This window comes from Pristis pectinata, chromosome 37 (assembly GCF_009764475.1).
Source record: "Pristis pectinata isolate sPriPec2 chromosome 37, sPriPec2.1.pri, whole genome shotgun sequence".
NCBI classification, from domain to species: domain Eukaryota; kingdom Metazoa; phylum Chordata; class Chondrichthyes; order Rhinopristiformes; family Pristidae; genus Pristis; species Pristis pectinata.
In genome coordinates, this window is record NC_067440.1 from 9,337,511 (window position 1) to 9,357,485 (window position 19,975).

A 19,975-nucleotide genomic window follows, 5' to 3' on the forward strand; every position below is an offset into this window, starting at 1 on the left:
CAAAGATCTAGAGACACCAACATTTATTGCCCATCCCTTGAGAAAGTGGGGATGAGCTGCCATCTTGAACCACTGCAGCCCTTCTGGTGAAAGATGTTCTTGGTGCCATTGGGTAGAGTGTTCCAAGATTTAGACCTGGCAATGGAGGAGGACCAGGGAAAGCTTTCCAAATCAGGATTGTATGCAATTTAAAGGGTACATGCAAGTGTGTTCCCCTGAATCGTCTGCCTTTGCCCTTCTTGGTGCTGGAGATCGTGGGGTTGGGAGGGACTGCCAGAGTGGTCTGTGCATTTTGTAGATGGGACACACTGCAGTCACTACAGAATGGAAGGAGTGGGAAAGAACAAATGCTGGGAATGGTAAATAGGGTACCAATTGAGTGGGCTGCTTTGCATTTCATTGAATTGACTCTGGAGCCTCACTAGAAATACTTCCATCCAGATGAGTAGAGATCATTCCAAGGAATGTCATTGAATGACATGGGTAGATTAGGCACACTCTAATGTCTGGCAAGAATGTTGCTCGTCATTTATTCCATCACATCCTTGAGCCTTGCAAGGCTTTGGCTGTCAGGAGATGAATCAGGAGAGAGCATGGCTTTAAAGTAATAGGTGGGAAGATCAAGGGAGGGAGATATCAGAGGAAGGTTTTTTTTACCCAGAGTGGTTGGGGCATGGAATGCGCTGTCTGGGGCATAGAGGTAGGTACATTGGTCAAATTCAAGAGATTGCTAGATAAGCATATGGAGGAATTTAAAATAGACGGATATGTGGGAAGAAGGGGTTAGATAGTCTTAGGTGAGGTTTAAAGGTCGGCATAACATTGTGGGCTGAAGAGCCTATATTGTGCTGTACTGTTATATGATCACCCATCTCAAGATAACCAGCCTTTGAGCTGTTCATGTAATACAGTATTTATAGGACAGATCCAGTTAAATTTCTGGTCAATGATGACTCTTAAGATATTAACCTTGGTAGACTCTGCAATGAAATACAAGGGTAGATTAGGCAGCCTTGTATTTGGAGATGGTGATTGCCTGACATGAATGTTGCTTGTCATGAATATCAGTTGCTCTGTGGACTATTTTACTTGCTGTGTACTCATCACCAAACATCTCTACATTGACAGAAGCAGCTGCAGATGGATGGGCCTGAGACACTACCCCAAAGCTCCTGCAGAGAAGGCTTGTTGCTGGGATGGTTGACCTTCAATAGCCATCTCTTTTTTAAAAAAAAACCTATTAAGCCTTGAAAGCTAAAGTAAAAACACATTGGAAATATTGGGTCAGGGAGAGCTAATGTTTCAGGTGAGTTGATAGCTTCCTTCACTTTGCTGATGCTTGACTGATTGGGAAGTAATTAACCAAAGTGGACATCTCCTACTTTCATAGGTAGTTAGACACTTGAAGTGCATTGGTAGGTAAAGGGCAAGTAGGTTGGTTCACTCACTTCCTGCCACAGAACTAGTCTGGAAGCCATGTCCTTCAAGACTCAACAAGCTCAGTTAGTGGCAATGCTAGCAAGCCACTCTTGGATTCGAATGAAATCCCCCCACCCAGAGTAATTCCAGAGGTTCAACGCAGGAGCACCAATCATCACCTGACAAGGACAGGTGATAGTTTCTGTGCCTGTGTTTGACCTGCTGTTGGGAAACTTCATTGGGTCTGTTGAGGACTCCCAGGACGACCATTCTACCTCTAAATTCTCCAATCCCTTCATCTGATGTCCTACTGAGGTAGAGGAGCAGATATGTAGAAAACTTAGTTACAAGAGCAATAGGATAGGGTAATTTTTTTTTTTAAAACTTCCCCAATATTGACTGGGACTACCTTAGCATGAGGACCTTGGATGGGAATATTCAAGGTTGCTATTGAAGGCAAGGGAGGGGATTTGGGGCACCCCAACAAAGATTTTTGCAACTTCACTAGCCACAGGCGAGCTACCAGATGACTGAAGGATAACACATGTGGTTCCTTTATTCAAAAAGTAGACATGAGCCAGGTTAAATCATTGGTAGATAAGTTATTGTAAAAAAAAATGGAGGGCCAGGATTTATTTATATTCCTGGGGTAGAGGGGCTTGCACAGTCTACACAGGAGAGAGAGAAGTTTAAAGAGCACAGCTGAAATTAAATGGGTAATCAATCTCTAGTTTGGAACTCAAGTTAAATGCAAATTGACATTGGGTTGAATAGATCAGACAATGATTCAATTCACTTGCGCCATTACAGGGTAAAGAGGAAGCTCTTGTTGGCACAGGCTCAACTGAACTGGGCTGTAGCCAGCACTTTAAAGTTACATAAGAGGACACCAGGTGAGAGAAGAGCTATAGATTTAAGAAAGACCAAGGATGTGGAAAGGAAGGGATGGAGTTTTAAAGTCAAACCATGAAAAAAATATTAAAAATGTAAAATAAAATGGATCTGAAATAATTAATGGCACCAATAAATGGCGGATCTAACAGCCAATACAGTGACATGGTTGCAAGGTTACCGAATTTTAGAAAGGTCAGAGAATGCAAGTGGGAAGCCCTGATAATAAAGTCAACATAAGGGCAGTGAAGCGTGATCTTGGCCTAGAACAAGAACATAGGAGCTGGAAGCCATCTGGCCCATCGAGCTGCTCTGCCATTCAACAAGATCATGGCTGATCTGGCTGTGGACTTGGGTCCACCTAACCACTTTTTCCCCGTAACCCTTAATTCCCCTACTATGCAAAAATCTATGTGTCTTAAATATATTTAATGAGGTAGCCTCTACTGCTTCCCTGGACAGATTCACTACTCTGGGAAAAACAGTTTCTCCTCATCTCCGTCCTAAATCTATTCCCTGGACTCTTGAGGCTATGTCTCCTAGTTCGTCTCACCTACCAGTGGAAACAACCTTCTTGCCTCCATCCTATCTATTCCTTTCATAATTTTACATTTCTATAAGATCCCCTCCCATTCTGAATTCCAGCGAGTATAGTCCCAGGCGACTCAATCTCTCCTCATAGGCCAACCCCCTCATCTCCGGAATCAACCTGGTGAATCTCCTATGCTCTGCCTCCAAAGCCAGTATATCTTTCAAGTCAGGAGACCAGAACTTCTCACAGTACTCCAGGTGCGGCCTCACCAGTACCCTGTACAGTTGCAGCATAACCTCCCTGCTCTTAAATACAATCCCTCGAGCAATGAAGGCCAACATTTCATTTGCCTTCTTGATAACCTGCTGTATCTGCAAACCAACATTTTGCAATTCATGCACAAGCACTCCCAGGTCCCTCTGCACAACAGCATGCAGCAATCTTTCACCATTTAAATAATCTGATCTTCTATTTTTCCTTCCAAAGTGGATGACCTCGCATTTACCAACATTGTTCTCCATCTGCCAGACCCTTGCCCACTCACTTAACCTATCTATATCTCTCTGCATCTTCTGCAGTTTGCTTTTCCACTCAATTTAGTGTCATCAGCAAACTTAGATACGCTGCATTCAGTCCCCTCTTCCAAATCATTAATGTATATCATGAACAGTTGCAGATTCAGCACCGATCCCTGCAGCACCCTGCTCACTGATTGCCAACCAGAGAAACACCCATTTATCCCAACTCTCTGCCTTCTATTGGTTAACCAATCCTCTATCCATGCTAATACATTACCCCGAACTCCATGCATCCTTGTTATGGATGTCTTCTATGTGGCACTTTATCGAACGCCTTCTGGAAATCCAAGTATACATCATCCATACCTGTTCCCCTCTATCCATTGCACTCATTATTATTCTCAAAGAACTCCAGTAAGTTGGTCAAACAGGACCTGCCCTTCCTGAAACCATGCTGTGTCTGCCTGATGGAACTCGCTATTTCTTCCTTAATGATAGCTTCAAGCATTTTCCTGACTACAGACATTAAGCTAACTGGCCTATAGTTACCTGCCTTTCTTAAACAGTGGCATGACATTCGCTGTCTTCCAATCTGCCAGGACCTGCCCAGAGAATTTTGGTAAATTATCACAAATGCGTCTACTATAACTTCTGCCATTTCTTTCAGTACCCTGGGATGCATCCCATCAGGACCAGTGGACTTGTCTACCTTTAGGCCCACTGGTTTGCTCATCACTACCTCTTTAGTGATAGCGAGTGTATCGAGGTTCTCACCTCCCATCACATCCATAACATCTCTCTTTGACATGTTAGACGTGTCCTCCACCTCGAAGACTGACACAAAATAGTAGTTCAAGGCTTCAGCCATTTCCACATTACCCAATATTAATTCTGCCTTCTCATCTTCCAAGGGACCTACATTCACTTTAGCCACCCTCTTCCACTTTATATTATACAAACTTTTACTATCTGTTTTTATATTTTGTGCTAGTTTACTTTCTTCCCTTTCCTTTTTGCTTGCTTAGTGATTCTTTGTTACTTTTTAAAGTTTTCCCAATCTTCCAGTTTCCTACTACTCGGCGACTTTGTATGCATGAGCTTTCAGCTTGATGCCTTCTTTTATTTCCTTAGTTATCCAAAGCTGGCTCTCCCCACCTTATTGTCCTTGCTTTTAACTGTAATATACTTCTGTTGAGCATCATGAAAAATCTATTTGAAAGTCTTCCACTGTTCCTCAACTGTCCCACCACATAGCCTGTGCTTCCCAGTCTACACTAGCCAACTCCTCCCTCATCCCATTGTAGTCTCCCTTGTTTAGGGATAATACACTGGTTTTAGATTGAATTACTGCACCCTTCATTTGAGAAATTCAAATCATACTATGATCACTGTCCAAGAGGATCCCCAACTACAAGATCATTAATTTTACCTGTCTCATTGCACAGGACCAGATCTAAGATAGCATTTTTCCTTGTAGATTCACTAACAAGAAAGCCATCACAGATGCATTCTCTGAAGTCCTCCTCAAGACCGCCTCAACCAACTTGATTCGCCCAATCCACATGGAAGTTAAAGTCCCCCATTACAACTGCCGTTCCATTCTTACATGCATTAAATATTTCTTGGTTTATTGCCTGTACCACTGAAATGTTATTGTTCGGTGGCCTATAGACAACTCCTTCCAGTGATTTTTCCTCTTTACTATTCCTAATCACTATCCAGATGGACTCAACATTCTGCTCCTTAGATCTTATATCATCTCTCACTGTTGCCCTGATCTCATTTTTAATTGAGAGTGCTACCCCACCTCCCTTACCTTCCTGACTATCCTTCTGTATTACCTGACACCCTTGGATATTTAATCCCCAATCATCTTCACTCTACCACCACTTTTCTGTAATAGCCACTAAATCCTACCCCTTTGTACTGATTTGTGCCACAAGTTCACTGACCTTGTTTCAAATACTACAGGCATTCAGATAATGTGCCCCTAATAATCATTGTCCTTTTAGAATCAGTACAGATGGAAGCAGCAGATAAAGGTCGATGAACACTGCAGTAACTTGTGTCTCCTAAAAGCAGCAACGTGTTTGAAGTATTAATTATGAAAGAAGAGCTTGTATCAAGGAAATGAAAAAAATCATGGACGGCTTTAATTTTTAAACAAACTGGCAAAAGTAGTTTGGAGAATGAATGCGTTGACTCCATTTGAGACTGGTTCCTGGAGCAAGAAATCAACTAAGAAATTGACTACACATCTTGTGTAATAATAGGTTTTAATTAGGAACTCATAGGAGGTAATTCCCCAGAGAAAAGTAATTTCAAAAGAAAATCTTGCATTCAAATTGAGTGGCACAATACCAACCTGCAGATAAAAAGGACAGGAGTAGATTACTCGGTCCCTCAAGTTTATGCCACATTTAATAGCATTGTAGCTCCACATTCCCATCCCCTTCCTCATCAGGTATCTACCTCTGCTTCCATTTCCCTTTAAGGAGGAGTTCCTGACCCTCAGAAACAAAAAAATATCATGTCATAAACAGGCCACCCCTTATTCTTAAACATTGACCCCTTGGTTCTAGATTCTCCCACAAAAGGAAACATTTGCTCCACATCATCGAGTCACCTCATACTCTTCCATCAATACAAGCCTAGGCTGTCTAAACCTTTCCTCATAAGACATTAACATTCTTAAATCAGGAGATTAATCAGTATGCCAGATGTTGTCTCACCAATGCCCTGTAAGGTGAAGGATAGCCTCCCTGCATTTGCATTCAGTTCCACTGGCCACAAGTGATGACGTGCATTAGCTTTCGTAAATACTTGCTTCACATACATACCAATTATCCACAAGGACACACAGATCCCTCTGCATCTCAGAATTCTGCAATTTTAGCTGACATTTGTCTCTACCAATATAAACATACAAATATTCCATAAATTTCACCATTTGCCAGATTTTGCTCACTCATTGAACCCATCAACATTTCCTGGTAGCCTCTATGTCCTCTTCACGAATTACTTTCCTAGCAGTGTGATCAGAAAATGTAGCATCTATACCTTTGGTGCCTTCATCCAAGTTAACTACAGTAAAACACCAATAACTTGGTATCCAAATGCTCAGAAATGCTGATAGCTCAGCAACTGGCTCATTCATCAGTACATTGTCATTATCTGTGGATCCACATACTTCAAACAAACACAACCTGAAAGTCACCAGCTTCAGTTTCCCTGCACTCCCTTTAAGCTCGCTGTAAAATTTATAATACCGTACATCATGTTTTTTTTTAAAAAAGGCAAATAAATATGTTGGGGTTACCACCTGGAAAATCTGCTAGTTCAAAAGTCCCTAGGATGCCAGATCATTGTAATTATAATGTATATAAATAGTGGAAAACCACCAGTCCAAGGCATACTACTCGGTACATTGGGCCCGCCAGAGCTTTGTATCAGCCAGCCACCCTTCTATCCAGACCAGTGTTACCCCCTACACCATCTATTATTTTCTGCAATAACCTTTGAAGCCACACCTTAAATGCCTTCTTGAAATCTAAATGTAATCCATCCACTGGTTCCCTTTAATCCATGGTCTATGCTACTTCTTCAAAGAACTCCAATACATTGGTCAGTTTCCCTTTCACAAACCCACAGTGACTTTGACACAAGAAATTCTGCAGATGCTGGAATCTGGAGAATGTTGCGTGAAACAGTTCGAGGTCTTAAAAGGTAGAGGAACTCTGGACACAGTCTTTGTAATTTTAAAAATAGTTTAATCACAAAGGCAAACGCAGGGACAAAAAGAATGATGGAACAGATGCACACTCGCACACAGGAGACTGCAAATGTGAGGGGGAAATCGCAACGAGGATGAGATACATACACACACAATAAACAAGGGACAGCTAATCAAGGGATAGACACTTCAATGCCTGAATACCTTGATCCAAACAAGCATTGGCTCTAACACTGCCTGGAATCTGACTAAGATGCTCCCAAACCACATGGTGGTGCACACGCTTACCAGTGGTCTCTGCAGCGTTGTCGCACTAGTCCTGGGGGCAGTCGAGAGAGAGCGAGACCAGGGGGTTGCATCACTCTTTATAGTGCTAGGAGGCTGGGTGGAGCTAGCCAGGTGATTTAGACAGGCCGATGGTTTTGGGGGGTCAAGGACAAAGGTGCCTGCCACGGCCAATGGTCAGGCAGGTTCAAGGACAAAGGTGCCTCTCCAAAAGCCAATCCTATACCTGATGGGTGGGGTGGAGCACACTTGATGGACAGTGATGTCACTTCTGATCCAAACAGCAATGCTGTCCTCTGACCAGCGGGGTCAGTGTTATTATGGTCACGTGACAAGCCATGTGCTCTCATACTTCAGAGCAAACACACAAAAGTGCTGGAGGAACCCAGCAGGTCAGGCAGCATCCATGGAGGGAAATAAACAGTCGGCATTTCAGGCCGAGACCCTTCATCAGGACTGGAAGAGGGCAAAGCCAGAATAAGCATGTGGGGGGAGGGGGAAGGGGTACACGCAGGCAGAGGACAGGTGAGAGGGGGAAGGTACTGGGTGGGGAGAAGATATAATAAGCCGAGAGGTGATAGGTAGAAGAGGCAAAGGGCTGGAGGAGGAGGAGGAGGAATCCAATAGGAGGGTAGTAGACCATGAATTATTCCAGAATCTTTTTCCCCAGGGAAGCAATGACAAATACAAGAGGGCATAGCTTTAAGACAAGAGGGGGAAAGTTTAAACGATGTACCGGGCAAGTTTTTATTTAAAATGGACATGGACATGGTTTGTCATGGACATCAAAGCCATGATACAAATGTAAACTTATCATCTCACAGAGAGTGACCATGATTTTGCAGCAGCTGTCTGTATACATCAAGAGGATTTGGGTATAGGAGCAAGAATGTCTTAATACTACTATACAGGGCTTTGAATATGCATGGACTTGTTCTCCTTACTAAGGGACACTTCTCTGTACAGCGATGGCTCACCATCCGATTACTAGGATGGCAGGACTGCTAGTTAGTCCGCTTAGGCCTATATTCACAGAGCTAAGAAGAATGAAGGTGATCAAACTGAAACTTAAAAATTTGACAGGGCTGAACAGATTGAATGTGAGCAGCATGTTTCTCACTGGCTGTAGGGTTTTAGAATGAGTGGTCACAGGGCAAGAAATTCAGGAAAGGCAAGGAGCGATTTGGAGGATGGTGAATCTGTGGAATTTGATAACAGAAGGCATACAAGTCGCTGAGTATATTTAAGGAAATTGATATATTTCTAGATGCAAAAGATGTACGGGGAGAGAGCAGGACTACAGTACTGAGATAGTTCATCAGTCACAATCCAATTGAATGGCAAAGCAGGCTTGAAGGACCTAATCTGCTCCCATTTTTTGTGTTTTAACATTACTTAGCAGCTACATACAGATGCTTCCAGCAGAAGTCACTGATTAACAGTAGGAACCTTTGCTGACTTTCTACATCCTAAAATGGACAGACTTGCATTTATATAGGGTTCTTCATGATCTTCAGATGTTAGCAATGTCGACAGAAGATAAAAATGGACCGAACTACTTTTAAAAACATCTACCCGAGAGTCCACACAGCTCAACAATTCATCTTACAGACTGTAGCGCCAGCAGCATAATAATTCGTCAGGCAGCAAGGTAATTCCTCAGGGCACTGTCAGCCTGGATTGTGTATTCAAACCTCTGGAGTGGGACTTGAACCGTTATGTGATTCAGAACTGAGTATACTATGAACTATAACATAGTTAACAGACCCAAGGTTCCAGTTACCAATCATTTCACTCCATTCCCAAGTACCTCAGCACATACACATTGTCAGAGTGCTTTCTTCACAAACTCAACTATTTGAAGGAAGCAGTAACTTTATCATAAATATTCTGCAAGAAAGATTTCTTCCCAGTCAGTGGAAATCCTTTTGTTGGATTCTGCAGTGTTCCTGCATCAGATTCAATCCACAAACAGAACTGTAACATTTTGCACTTCATGACAAAAGTTTTGGTATGCTGGTGTATGGCTTTACAGAATTATAAAACTACTGCATTTACTATCCATGCCATGACTAATTGTTAACATTTCTCAACCCAAATGATCAAGATCTTGTGTTTATTCTCTTGCCAACTAAGAAATTTTATTAATATTTTGAAAAACCTTCTCCCAAGACGAGGGGAGATATGAAACGAGACATCCACCATTCACATTTCCATCACTGGTAACCTGGGCATTACCCCACTGTTGCAAGAAACACGAAAATGAAACATGGTTGCTTTCAATAAGGCTCACATTTCTGTAGCTCTTCCCTGAAACCAAGTTGCCCAAAAGTGTTTCAACCACTCAAGCAATTAAATGAAGAGCACTGGTACAATGCAGGGAATGTGGCAGCCAACTTATAACAATGTGATAATGACCAGATATTTTTCCAATGGTGTTGACCGAGGGATAAATACAGTCCAGAATACTAGGGAAATCTCAGCTGCCCTTCAGAGTCCCACAAGGTTACCCATGTCCACCTGAGCACTAACATAGTCTAATGTCTCACCTGAAAGTCTGACAACTCAAGGATTTCTACGAGGTAGTAAGGACAGCGAAATCACATTCTTTTCATTCCCATATGATGCAGAGGTATCAGCCGGTGCAGTTCCGTGACTGGCTCTTCCAGAGTTGGCTATACTCTTTGTACAGGTGACATTTTGACCTCCGTAACTACTGGGGTATTGAAGCTGGTCACAAGTGGAAACAATTGTAAGTAAATTGAGTAGTAAAGTGTTTGAGAATCAGTGTAATCAGAGTGAGCAACATGACAATCTAAATGTGAAGTGAGAGAGATGTACAACCACAAAAAAGCCATTTCAGTTTCAGAAACCCAGTACGAATTTATTCTGTTTTTTTTACATCTCAAACTATTTACATTTGTCTGTCTTATTTTACCTCCCCCTTCCCCTTATTACATCCACAAAAAGAATGCAAAGCTCAAAAGACTTGTGAAAAGGCAGTATTCACACAGCTCCCCAACCTGGAAAATAATATCTTGTGTTTAGCAGAGGGAGGTTTAAACTTTTACTCTGTAGTCAGGCTTCCAACCAACAAAAAGTACAAGTTATTAATACAGTAAGCAAAGTATCTACAAAGCTCTGGAGATTATGCACAACAATTTTTAAAAAAGTACATTACACCCGTACCCCACCCAACCCCCCTCCCCTACGACAGATATTGGTTGTAAAATCAAATGAAACAGTTGTGCAAATAAGTCATCCAACTTGCATTAACTCCCCAATGTCCCTCCCTTCCCAAGCCAACAAAAAAAACCTCCTTCATCTGCCTACATTCCTGGATGTGCTCCAGAAAGCAAAATGTGGCATTGCGCAAAAAAAAACCCGACATGGTTTAAAATATACACATCTACACTGAGAAGAGTGCAGAATTAATTTAGCTTATGCAATAAGTGGTGCTTCATATCTGGACCAGTACAGCCTAGGCTGAATAAGCTAGCTCATGGCTTTATAGTCTTACAATCGTCATTCCTTACAATAGCAGCCAAACACAAATGGGCACAAAATGAGTAAATCTTGCAGTGAAGCTGACCCCAGATGAGCATGCTGACTGCCATGGCCTGGGGAAGGGGTTGTTTTTATACAAAACTATACTGGGGCCAGGAGTCAATGCAATGCTCCAGAGTGCAACCCTTGCAGCAGCTGATGCATTTGTCCTATGTTTATCTTTCCATCACTCTCAATGGTCTTCAATCCTGTTGACCCCATTGCTGTCATCAAGATCGCATTAGACCACGCTGGAGACCTAGAAACATTCACCAAGGCCACACACCGGGTTTCCCCACCATAACCAGAACACGTATCTAAGAGACATCTCAACTCTGGGGTGCAAGTGGAGAAAGGGCCTTGAACTATCTTACACTAGGGTGGTGGATGAAGGTGGAGTCATTTGAAGGGACCAATTCAGAACATACCACATCACAATTAGAAGTAAACCAGTCTGGTGACAGCAGTGAACCCTTCCACAGGGAAGACCACATTTTGTAAACTGCAACACAACCAGTCTACCCAGGAGAACTTTAAAAAAAAAATACAAAATGCTTGCTGGGGAAATGGACAATAAAGAATACCTTCAGTGGATTAGAGGTCATGCAGTGATTCTTACTCTCTCTGTGCCCAACCCACTTGGAAAAAAAAAATTGTGCGTTTTTGCTTAAATTTGGAAGAAGCACTAGCCTGCTTCTCAAAAGACTCAGCCTGAATACTAACCTAGATAGTGAGTGGGTGGGTGGGAGGTGAGTAAGCATGTGAACAGTGTGCATACCAGGTCAACACTTCCAACAATTACAGGCTTTGGGAGTAGGGTGGAGGAGATTTATATGGGGTAAATGCAAATACGGAGTACCCTGGTAAAGGACAAGTTGTGTCCTATTGGTTGCATCTTAATGCTTACACTCCAAGTACATTAGGTTCTTAATTTTGTGCGCACATTCCCCTAGCACAAGGGATCAAGGAAGTGCTGACCTGTGGGCAAGCACACACACAATTAAAAACAGTTTACAACTACATTCTCATGAGAGCAACTCAGACAATGTACCACATCCCATTCAATTAAAGCTTCTGTAACTTCCGCCAGTTGAAACAAATTTAGTTCAGAAGGAAACGATCCTCACTTAACTTACTCAGGGTAATTTACTAAACGGGGTTGTTTGAATTAAGATAACTTTTTTTTAAATGCTTGAGTTTTTTTTAAGCGAAGACATAACAGAAACAGCAATCTCAAATCAGGCACAATGCACTTTATAAGCTTTCAATTAGGAAAGGGAAGATACAGCCACTTAAAAATAAAGCTCAGTATTCTCCCTCCTTGCATCCACTGCAGTAATTAACCAGATGCAAGGGTGCACCATAGGTGGATTGGGGGGGGGGGGGGGGGGGGGGCACAAAATTAACGTGAACAGGGGAAGAGCTGTTACTGCTTGTTGTAGTGCAAGGAAACACACGTACATGGGTGATGCAGCAACAGTTGCACAGTTACTATCTTCATGCCCAATTCCTATTTTAAACAGTGCTCTGGAGTGTATATGTAATAAATCAGCTAGCTGAACACATTTAGGGATAGGGGTGGGGGGGATGAAAGACAACGCTTTCAGAGAGATGCAAACAGCCTTTTCACACCAAGTTTTGAGATGCACTCACTCGTTGGGAAAGTACACTTGAGGTTAGTTAATACTGAAATGGTCTTTACTTTTACACTCAATTACATTATAATCATAGTTACCACAATTAGTAAATGATATGCAATCACTTCCAAACCACTGTGTCTAACCCAGGTTCTCCGGCACTGCACATGCAGACTCTGTAGGCCCCGTTCCAGCAGAAATGCACCATTTCTCCCTCCTGCCCCCCTCTCCACAAAATTAGGTTCTCAACTCAAACATCCACAACCCTGGAAAGCATATATGCAGTCACAAGTGTCAGAACCAAGTTTGCTTCCAGATCCACTTGGATGCTATAGACCAGGAGTCAATGGAGCAAGAAAGGATAAATGCTAGCAGAACCCACTGATCTGGTTCTGGGACAATCTGAAGAAATCCTACTGCCACCTTAGCCAGGAGTTTGCAACCTGGGATAATTCTGCACTGTAAGGCTCTGCGCCCAGTTGGTGCATCTTCTAAACTGAACCACTGTTCCTCCCTCTCTCTCTCTCCTCAAAGGGTTTCACCGCCATTTTTAAATGTACTCTGCAGACACTTACTGACTTTATTCTGTCCGGTCACAAGTCAACTAGACTTCACTATGGTTCCAATCTTCCGAAAGAGTCGCCTGTGAAGCGGGCACACTTTTCCACCCAGACTTTCTGGATGCTAACCTGTGGATCACCTCATTTCTTAAAGCTTTAAGACAAGTTGTGGTTTGATAAGAGAAAACAAAAAAGAAAAAAAAACATGCATCATCAGTGGGAGCCATTCTGCCAGAGTCCAAATACAAAGCAGCCAACTTTTAAAGAGATGCACTTCAGTCCTACCACTCTGGATCTATTCCAAAAGGGAACAGAAGTTTAAATTTGGGAAAAAAAAACACACACACAAACTTAGACCAAGTACAACTATCCTCTTTAAAAAAAAACACACAAGACTGAATGGTCCCACATGAACAGTGGTAATTAGCGTACAGCCCTTGCACAGCTGTTAAGTCACCTCAGTGGAGTAAGGTGAGGGAGGGGGGTAGGGGAAGGGATAACAAGGGTTTTTAGGGACTTTCCGCCATCTTGCAACCTTTTGAAGAACAAAGCAAAATGGAGGGTCAGGCTCTCTCCGTTTTCCCCTTCTTTCCCTTTTCCGATTCTTCAGCTGCCACCCGCTTCTGGGTGTGGTGCAGTCCGCGTGGCTGTCAAGACAGCGTGGGTTCCGCGTTACTGCCGGTGAGCTTGGATTCCTGGGTTAAGAGGTACTTAACCTAGGAAGGGGTGGGGAAAATAGCTTTTCTTTTTTAAAAAACAAAACCAACAAAAAGCTGTCAACGCAGCAGTCCACTTGAACTACTCTGTCCAAGTATGTATTTATTGTCTTTTTTTTATATATACATTCCTTGTATAAAGCACCACGTAAACGCTGAAAATCCACTCTCGCGCAGTGCTGTTCGGGTTAGTCCAATGTAGCTCGGTGCTTTATGTGCAACCAAAGCAAAACTGAGTAAGTGGCCTCCTGATCCTCTCCCTTTTCTTTCTCTCTCTCTGCCTCCTTTTTTTTGTTTAAAAAAGGGACCTAAACACTCAAATCACATTGTCCAAACTATAGCACACCATAACTTCCAGTTCTGGATTCAGTCTTTAAGTGCATTTCTTCAGGTTCCACGTCCTTTCAAAAAAAACAATTTTTTTTTAAAAACAGTAACAGTGTTTTGCAGATATATTTCCAAAAAAAAAGGAACTTTATATTCAAGAAAACCTCCAGTTTCAGTCTATATACAATGTCTGATAAAGTGCATGGTTATTAAGGTGCTTCATCCAATGAAGAGCAGAAGTACCCAGAGGGTTCACAAAAAAAAATTAAGTGAATTTCACACTTCTTGCCAGCACAGGGAGCGGAGATCCTGGATTCATCACCGTGGATGCCTACCATGAAGCATGTTCCAGGTATGGTCAATTAGGAGTCAAAGGCAGCTTTTAGGAACTTTTTAAAAAAAACCTTGTTTAAAAGTCATCCATTGTCTCTATTTCTCCCATATTCAGTCGCTCTGATGATGCATTCACAGAGAAGCCTGTTGTGTTTAAAAGAAAGCAGACAAATTAAAAAGGGATATTTTTCAGATCTAAATTATTGAGGTCCCGAGTTCTCAATGCTACAGTTATGCTTTATCCTTAGCATAAATGTAAAAGCACAGTGGAGTACAGCGGTGGTGATACTGGGCATGCAATTCAGATGCCTGTATGATAAAAAGGGTATTTTCCTACATCAAATGAAGGCTTTCAAGATCACAAAGGGTCTTGGAGTAAACCACTCCTTCTGACGAGCAAGTCAATAACTAGATGTAACAGATTCAAATCAACCAACCCGGACCTAAAGGGAAGATGAGTTTTTTTCCGCCCCAAAGAGCTAATGGAATCTCAAACCAGTTCTATAAATAACACAAAATTCAGTGGTCAGGGTCTTATCAATGAGGAATTTAAGTGTTATCAACAAAATTTTGGGTATGGACACTACTGATCTTTTAAACAGCCAATACAGACAAAGGTGCAGTAAATTACTATGATGTTGTTCAATATTAATCCAGAGGGCACAAATCCAAGAATGGCATATTGGGAATCTAAATTCAAGTTCATAACTATGCAAATGTTATTAAAGTAACCAAGTAGCTGCCAGAGTGTTGTGAAAAGATAATGGGCTCAAAGCCCCAATGGGAGAAGGATCCTGCTGTCCTTACCCAGTCTGGCTTATGTGACACAGGTCCCCAGACCAATGTAATCGGCTCTCAAAGGCCTTTTGATAAAATCTGCTGTAACAAGTCTCTAAAGAAGTTGACGATATTGCACTTCACAGACTGCAGTGGTTCAAGGTGACAGCTCACTACAACCTTCAGGGCAACAATACCAACATCTGTAGAAATATACCCATCCTGGGAATTGAGGAAGGGGCCAGGGGAAGTGAGAGGCAAGGAGGGGTGGAGAAGTGGAGACAGAAAAAGAGGGGGGATGGGACTGGTTTTCACAAAGAAACAAAAGCTTATTATAATATTTAGACATAATAAGCCACCTGCATTGAGGTTCCTTGTCAAGGTGCCACTTTCCATAAAGCTTAGACATTCATAAATCTGTAACTTTGGAAAGGAAGGGAATGTTTCATGGAATGAAGTTCCCCATAAGCACCTGAATGAGTGAGTGGAAACCAAAAACTACAGTGAACTGAGCAAGATAGAGGAAACTTGGCCATTCCCCTTGCACATTCCAATAGTTACACAAAATAGCAACCCGATTAAAATGGAGTGCGACTCACCCAGGATACTAGGATCAGCCCTCACCATCTTTTGCTTCTTTTTCTTTTTCCCAGCTTGGGAGCTCTCGTAAGATGACTGCTGTGCACTGTTGTGATTAGCCTGGAACAGTGACTGTAAGCTGTTTGAACTGATCCCCCAGATGGAGTCCTGACACAAGAGAAGCCGTTCACACAATTAATTCACCATAATGCTTAGACAGGCAACCTGACTCACCAGCTGGGCGGAAGTGATACAACAAATGGGTTTAGTGTCGCTGGGCTGCGAGTGGTTCACAGAAGGAAAACTAGTTACTGTTCTAACTGCTGACCCCCCCCCCCCCCCCCCCCCCCCCAACACACCCTCCTCTCCCCCACTGCCACACCTCCAGCTAGAAGTTACGGCACAGATGCATTGGCTCGGCTTTAAAACACCCCCTTACACTGTGACCTGAGTAAGGTCATCTGAGGATCACCAGCTTACATGCCACCACAATCCAGCATCTGTCAGCACCTCCGCAAAGGGGGGGAAAGAGGCAAGTGGGTCTTGGATGAGGGATGTGAAAATTCCCGCCCAATCCAAAACACCATTTGCAGGACCCAGGGGGCATTGCTCCACTGGACAGTAACAGGGCAAGTGGGGCTTTCTTTGCATTTTCCTCCCATCCTTTACTTGCTTTTAACCATCTCATCCAATTTCAATTTATAGAAATAGTATCACTTAGTGCAACTAAGAGGCAAAATCTCCCACCGTGCCACCCCAAGTCCTCAAAACCATCTACAAACCCACTTAACCACTTCTGTTCTTGAACATTCCAATATGGTGGGTCGTGGTGTTTGAAGGAACCGTTTTATCTCCCTGTATTTGTGAATTAGCTCTGGCATAGCTCTTTCAAAATCCTCTTTAAATAGGCATTGGTGCCTGTAGTGAATACAGCATGAATCCTGCAGAACAACTTTGGGCATTTCATGGGAGAAGTGGAAGAGAAAGGGGGAAGGGATTGCTAGCTGGAAAATTGTTGGGAAGAAAACAAAGAGGAAAGAACTAAAAAGTGGTATGGCATACTTATGGGACTCAGACTGGAGGTGTGATGACTAACAGATTGGGTCCCATCAGTGCAATTAGGACAGCAGTAATTTCCTTTCCACTGCCTTTTTAGCCTGCACGGTCTAGCGAACCATACAATCTTGAGCACACCTGGTGTATTGTATACAGTTCTGGTCTCCTTTCTCGACAGGGAGAAGGTAGCAGATTTATTGGACTAGTTCCAGGGATGGTGGGTTACATTAAGAGTTTGAATAAACTGGGTCTGCACGGTCTAGATTTTAGAAGAATGAGAAGTGATCTCACTGAATGGTGATCCTACAGTGCTCAAAAGGCCAGATGCAGGGAGGGTGTTTCTGTTGACAAGAGTCCAGAACCAGGGGGTCAGTCTTAGAATAAGCGATGGACTCTTTCATTAAGAGTGAAACAAGGAGAATTTCTTCACATTTGGAACTTTTTACTCAGACTTCAGTCAGAAGCTTCTTCAAAACAGAGATTGGTATGCATCTACTAAAGGAATAGAGCAGGAAAATGGCATTGAAATAGAAGATTAGCCATGATCTTGAAGTGTAGTGGGGCTTATGTTGTAATGTTCCTGTCCCCTGAAGGACAACCATTTCCCACCATAACAGCAGGAATAAAAGAAAGCAGAAAAGTTCCATACTCACCTGTAATCTGTCAGGCTGCAGAGAGAGGTTCCCAGTGAGGCCTAAAAGCTCCTTTGTTAACTAGGAAGAAAAAGGAAAACATCAAATCTGTAAGGACTGGACCCAAATATAAAATGCATCAGAACACTGAGATTCTGGGAAAAGATATACTTTTTATGGGTTGGTAAAGGTGTGACACAAAGAACAGAGGAGAAGGGAGACTTCCTTTTACATGTTCTATTGCAGCTTTCATCCTCACAACCTGTCCAAATGGTAGTTAAAGAACAGGGTTACCTGTGACTGAAACTTACTAATTGCACAATTCACTGACCCACATTGTCATAAAAAGGCCATCAGAAAGTCCTTCAGTGTCAACAGTTAATTATGCAGTGCCGCACTGATTTGATCTGGCTGTGCATTACGGCCGCCTTTGAACGAGGACATTAGTAACTTTCAGCCCCCCAGTGGTCAAGTATTTTCCCTTCAGCTCCCTAAACCATCCCACGCCAAAGAGGGAGATAAATTCAAAGGCAAACTGCTGTCTTAGTACTTCAATGTGGTACATTCAACTTACACAATCCTTACAGCTCACAGCTCCAGCCACTGGGGTTCAATCTTGACCTCCGGTGCTGTCTGTGTGGAGTTTGCACATTCTCCTTGTGACCGTGTGGGTTTCCCCCGGGTGCTCCGGTTTCCTCCTACATCCTAATGTTCAAGTTGGTAATTTAATTGGCTGCTGTAAATTGCCCCAGTGTGTAGATAAGTAGCAGACTATAGGGGTGGGGGGCTGATGGCGATGTGGAGAGAATATGAGGGCCCGTTTCCATGCTGTATCGCTGAGACACTCTATTGGCAAGGCAACTACTTGTAATATTTCACAATATTGTTCTTGACTTTCATTCCCAGCAACCTCAACAGGAAAGTCTATGCAAGGGTAATACACAAATCAGGAGCAGAGTCAAACTTACTCTCAAGATCGTTGGGTCTATTCTTCAAAACTCAGATGCTGAATGAGTAGATAATGGGGAGGGAAACCACTGGGCACACATTAAGTGCCGGTCAGTCAATGCCACATTGGGTGTCCCAGCCCTTGGAAACGACAAGACTCCCCTGCACCAATTTATTTTAATTGAAAGCTTAAAAAAAAACCTACTAATATATAAAACTTTCAGGCAAGAAAACAAGCAGCAAAACAAAGATAGCAGAAATTTGTAATGTATAAGAACAATGTCACTAACACCATCTGTGGCGAGAGAAAGAGAGCTCATGTTACAGGTCAAAGACTAGAATGGTTCTGTTCAAAGTCCGAAACATTAACTCTCTCTCTCTCTACAGATACTACCTGCTAAGTATGCCCAGCATTTTGTTTTACGACAGGAAGGAAAGACCATCAGGCCTATCATGTCCACTCAACACAGCTAACCTGCAGCCACCTCAGGCACAGATCTGAATTGTTCTGAGCAGGAGATTCAAAAGCCTTTTGAAGCACAAAGACACAGTGGATAATCCTCAATAATCCCTCATCATCTACAAAGCAGTAGATTTGAAAGGAAGGCATTCCACGTGATGGATACAGGTAGTACACGGAAAATAGAGGTGGATTACTTATTTGAAAAGTGACAGCCTTTTACACCCTTAAGCAGGGGTCAAAGATGCCATTGTCTTGGTAGGGGAGAGGAAGGAATCATTTGGAGATTTTTTTTTACAAGGTCCTTTGAGGGATTATTTTAAATTCATTCATTGTTAGGATCATAAATTAAAGTGACCAGCATTTATTGATACTATTCACCCCTAAAACAGTGGCGGTGAAAATTCTTGAATGTTGTTTAGTGCAGTGCAAGTATTGTTGGTGAGGAGTATCACGATTTTGACTGGAGGAATGGCATGCCTATGCTGGGATGGTGTACAACTTGGAAATATTAATATACCAGTGCACCCACTGCTGTCGTCAAACCTGGGAGCAGCTCTGGCGAGTTGCTGTGCAATCATTGGATAGAGTACATGGATGTGTCAGTGGTGTGCGATGAGTGCCAGTGAAGCAGGCTGTTTCACTCTGACTGATGCTGAACGTAGTGTGGCAGCAGCTGCACCCATTCAAGGAAATCAGGACAATTTCTTGACTTTTACCTCATGAATCTGCAACGGAGGCTGCATTGCTGGACCAAGTTACCACCTTGGAAGAATAGGGTTTAATTTGACTCAGTTCCAGCATTCAATTGCCATGCAAATGTAAAGAGTCTCATGTGCAGGAATGCAAGAAGCTACAGAGTAGTGGACTCAGCCCAATACATCACAGGAACATCCCACCCCACCATTGGTAGTATCTACAAGAGGCACTACCTCAAGGTGGCGACATCCATTATCAAAAATCCCCACCATCTAGGCTATGCCACCTTCTCGCAGCTACCATTGGACAGGAGGTACAGAAGCCTCA

The 19,975-nt window shown here is 42.7% G+C and overlaps 1 protein-coding gene across 11 annotated transcripts in view; it reads right to left on the reverse strand.

Moving 5' to 3' along the window:
• Positions 1–10,235: 10,235 nt before the first annotated feature.
• LOC127586467 (GRB10-interacting GYF protein 2-like) overlaps positions 10,236–19,975 on the reverse strand; it is a 90,463-nt gene continuing 80,723 nt past the window's right edge. For all 11 annotated transcript variants that reach the window (XM_052044454.1, XM_052044455.1, XM_052044453.1 and 8 more), the window contains 3 exons: positions 17,563–17,622; positions 15,874–16,021; positions 10,236–14,641 (listed from right to left, as the gene is read on the reverse strand). In XM_052044454.1, the coding sequence (XP_051900414.1) occupies positions 14,574–14,641; positions 15,874–16,021; positions 17,563–17,622 (276 nt within the window). In that variant the 3' untranslated portion in view covers positions 10,236–14,573. The remainder of the gene's footprint in view (positions 14,642–15,873; positions 16,022–17,562; positions 17,623–19,975) is intronic.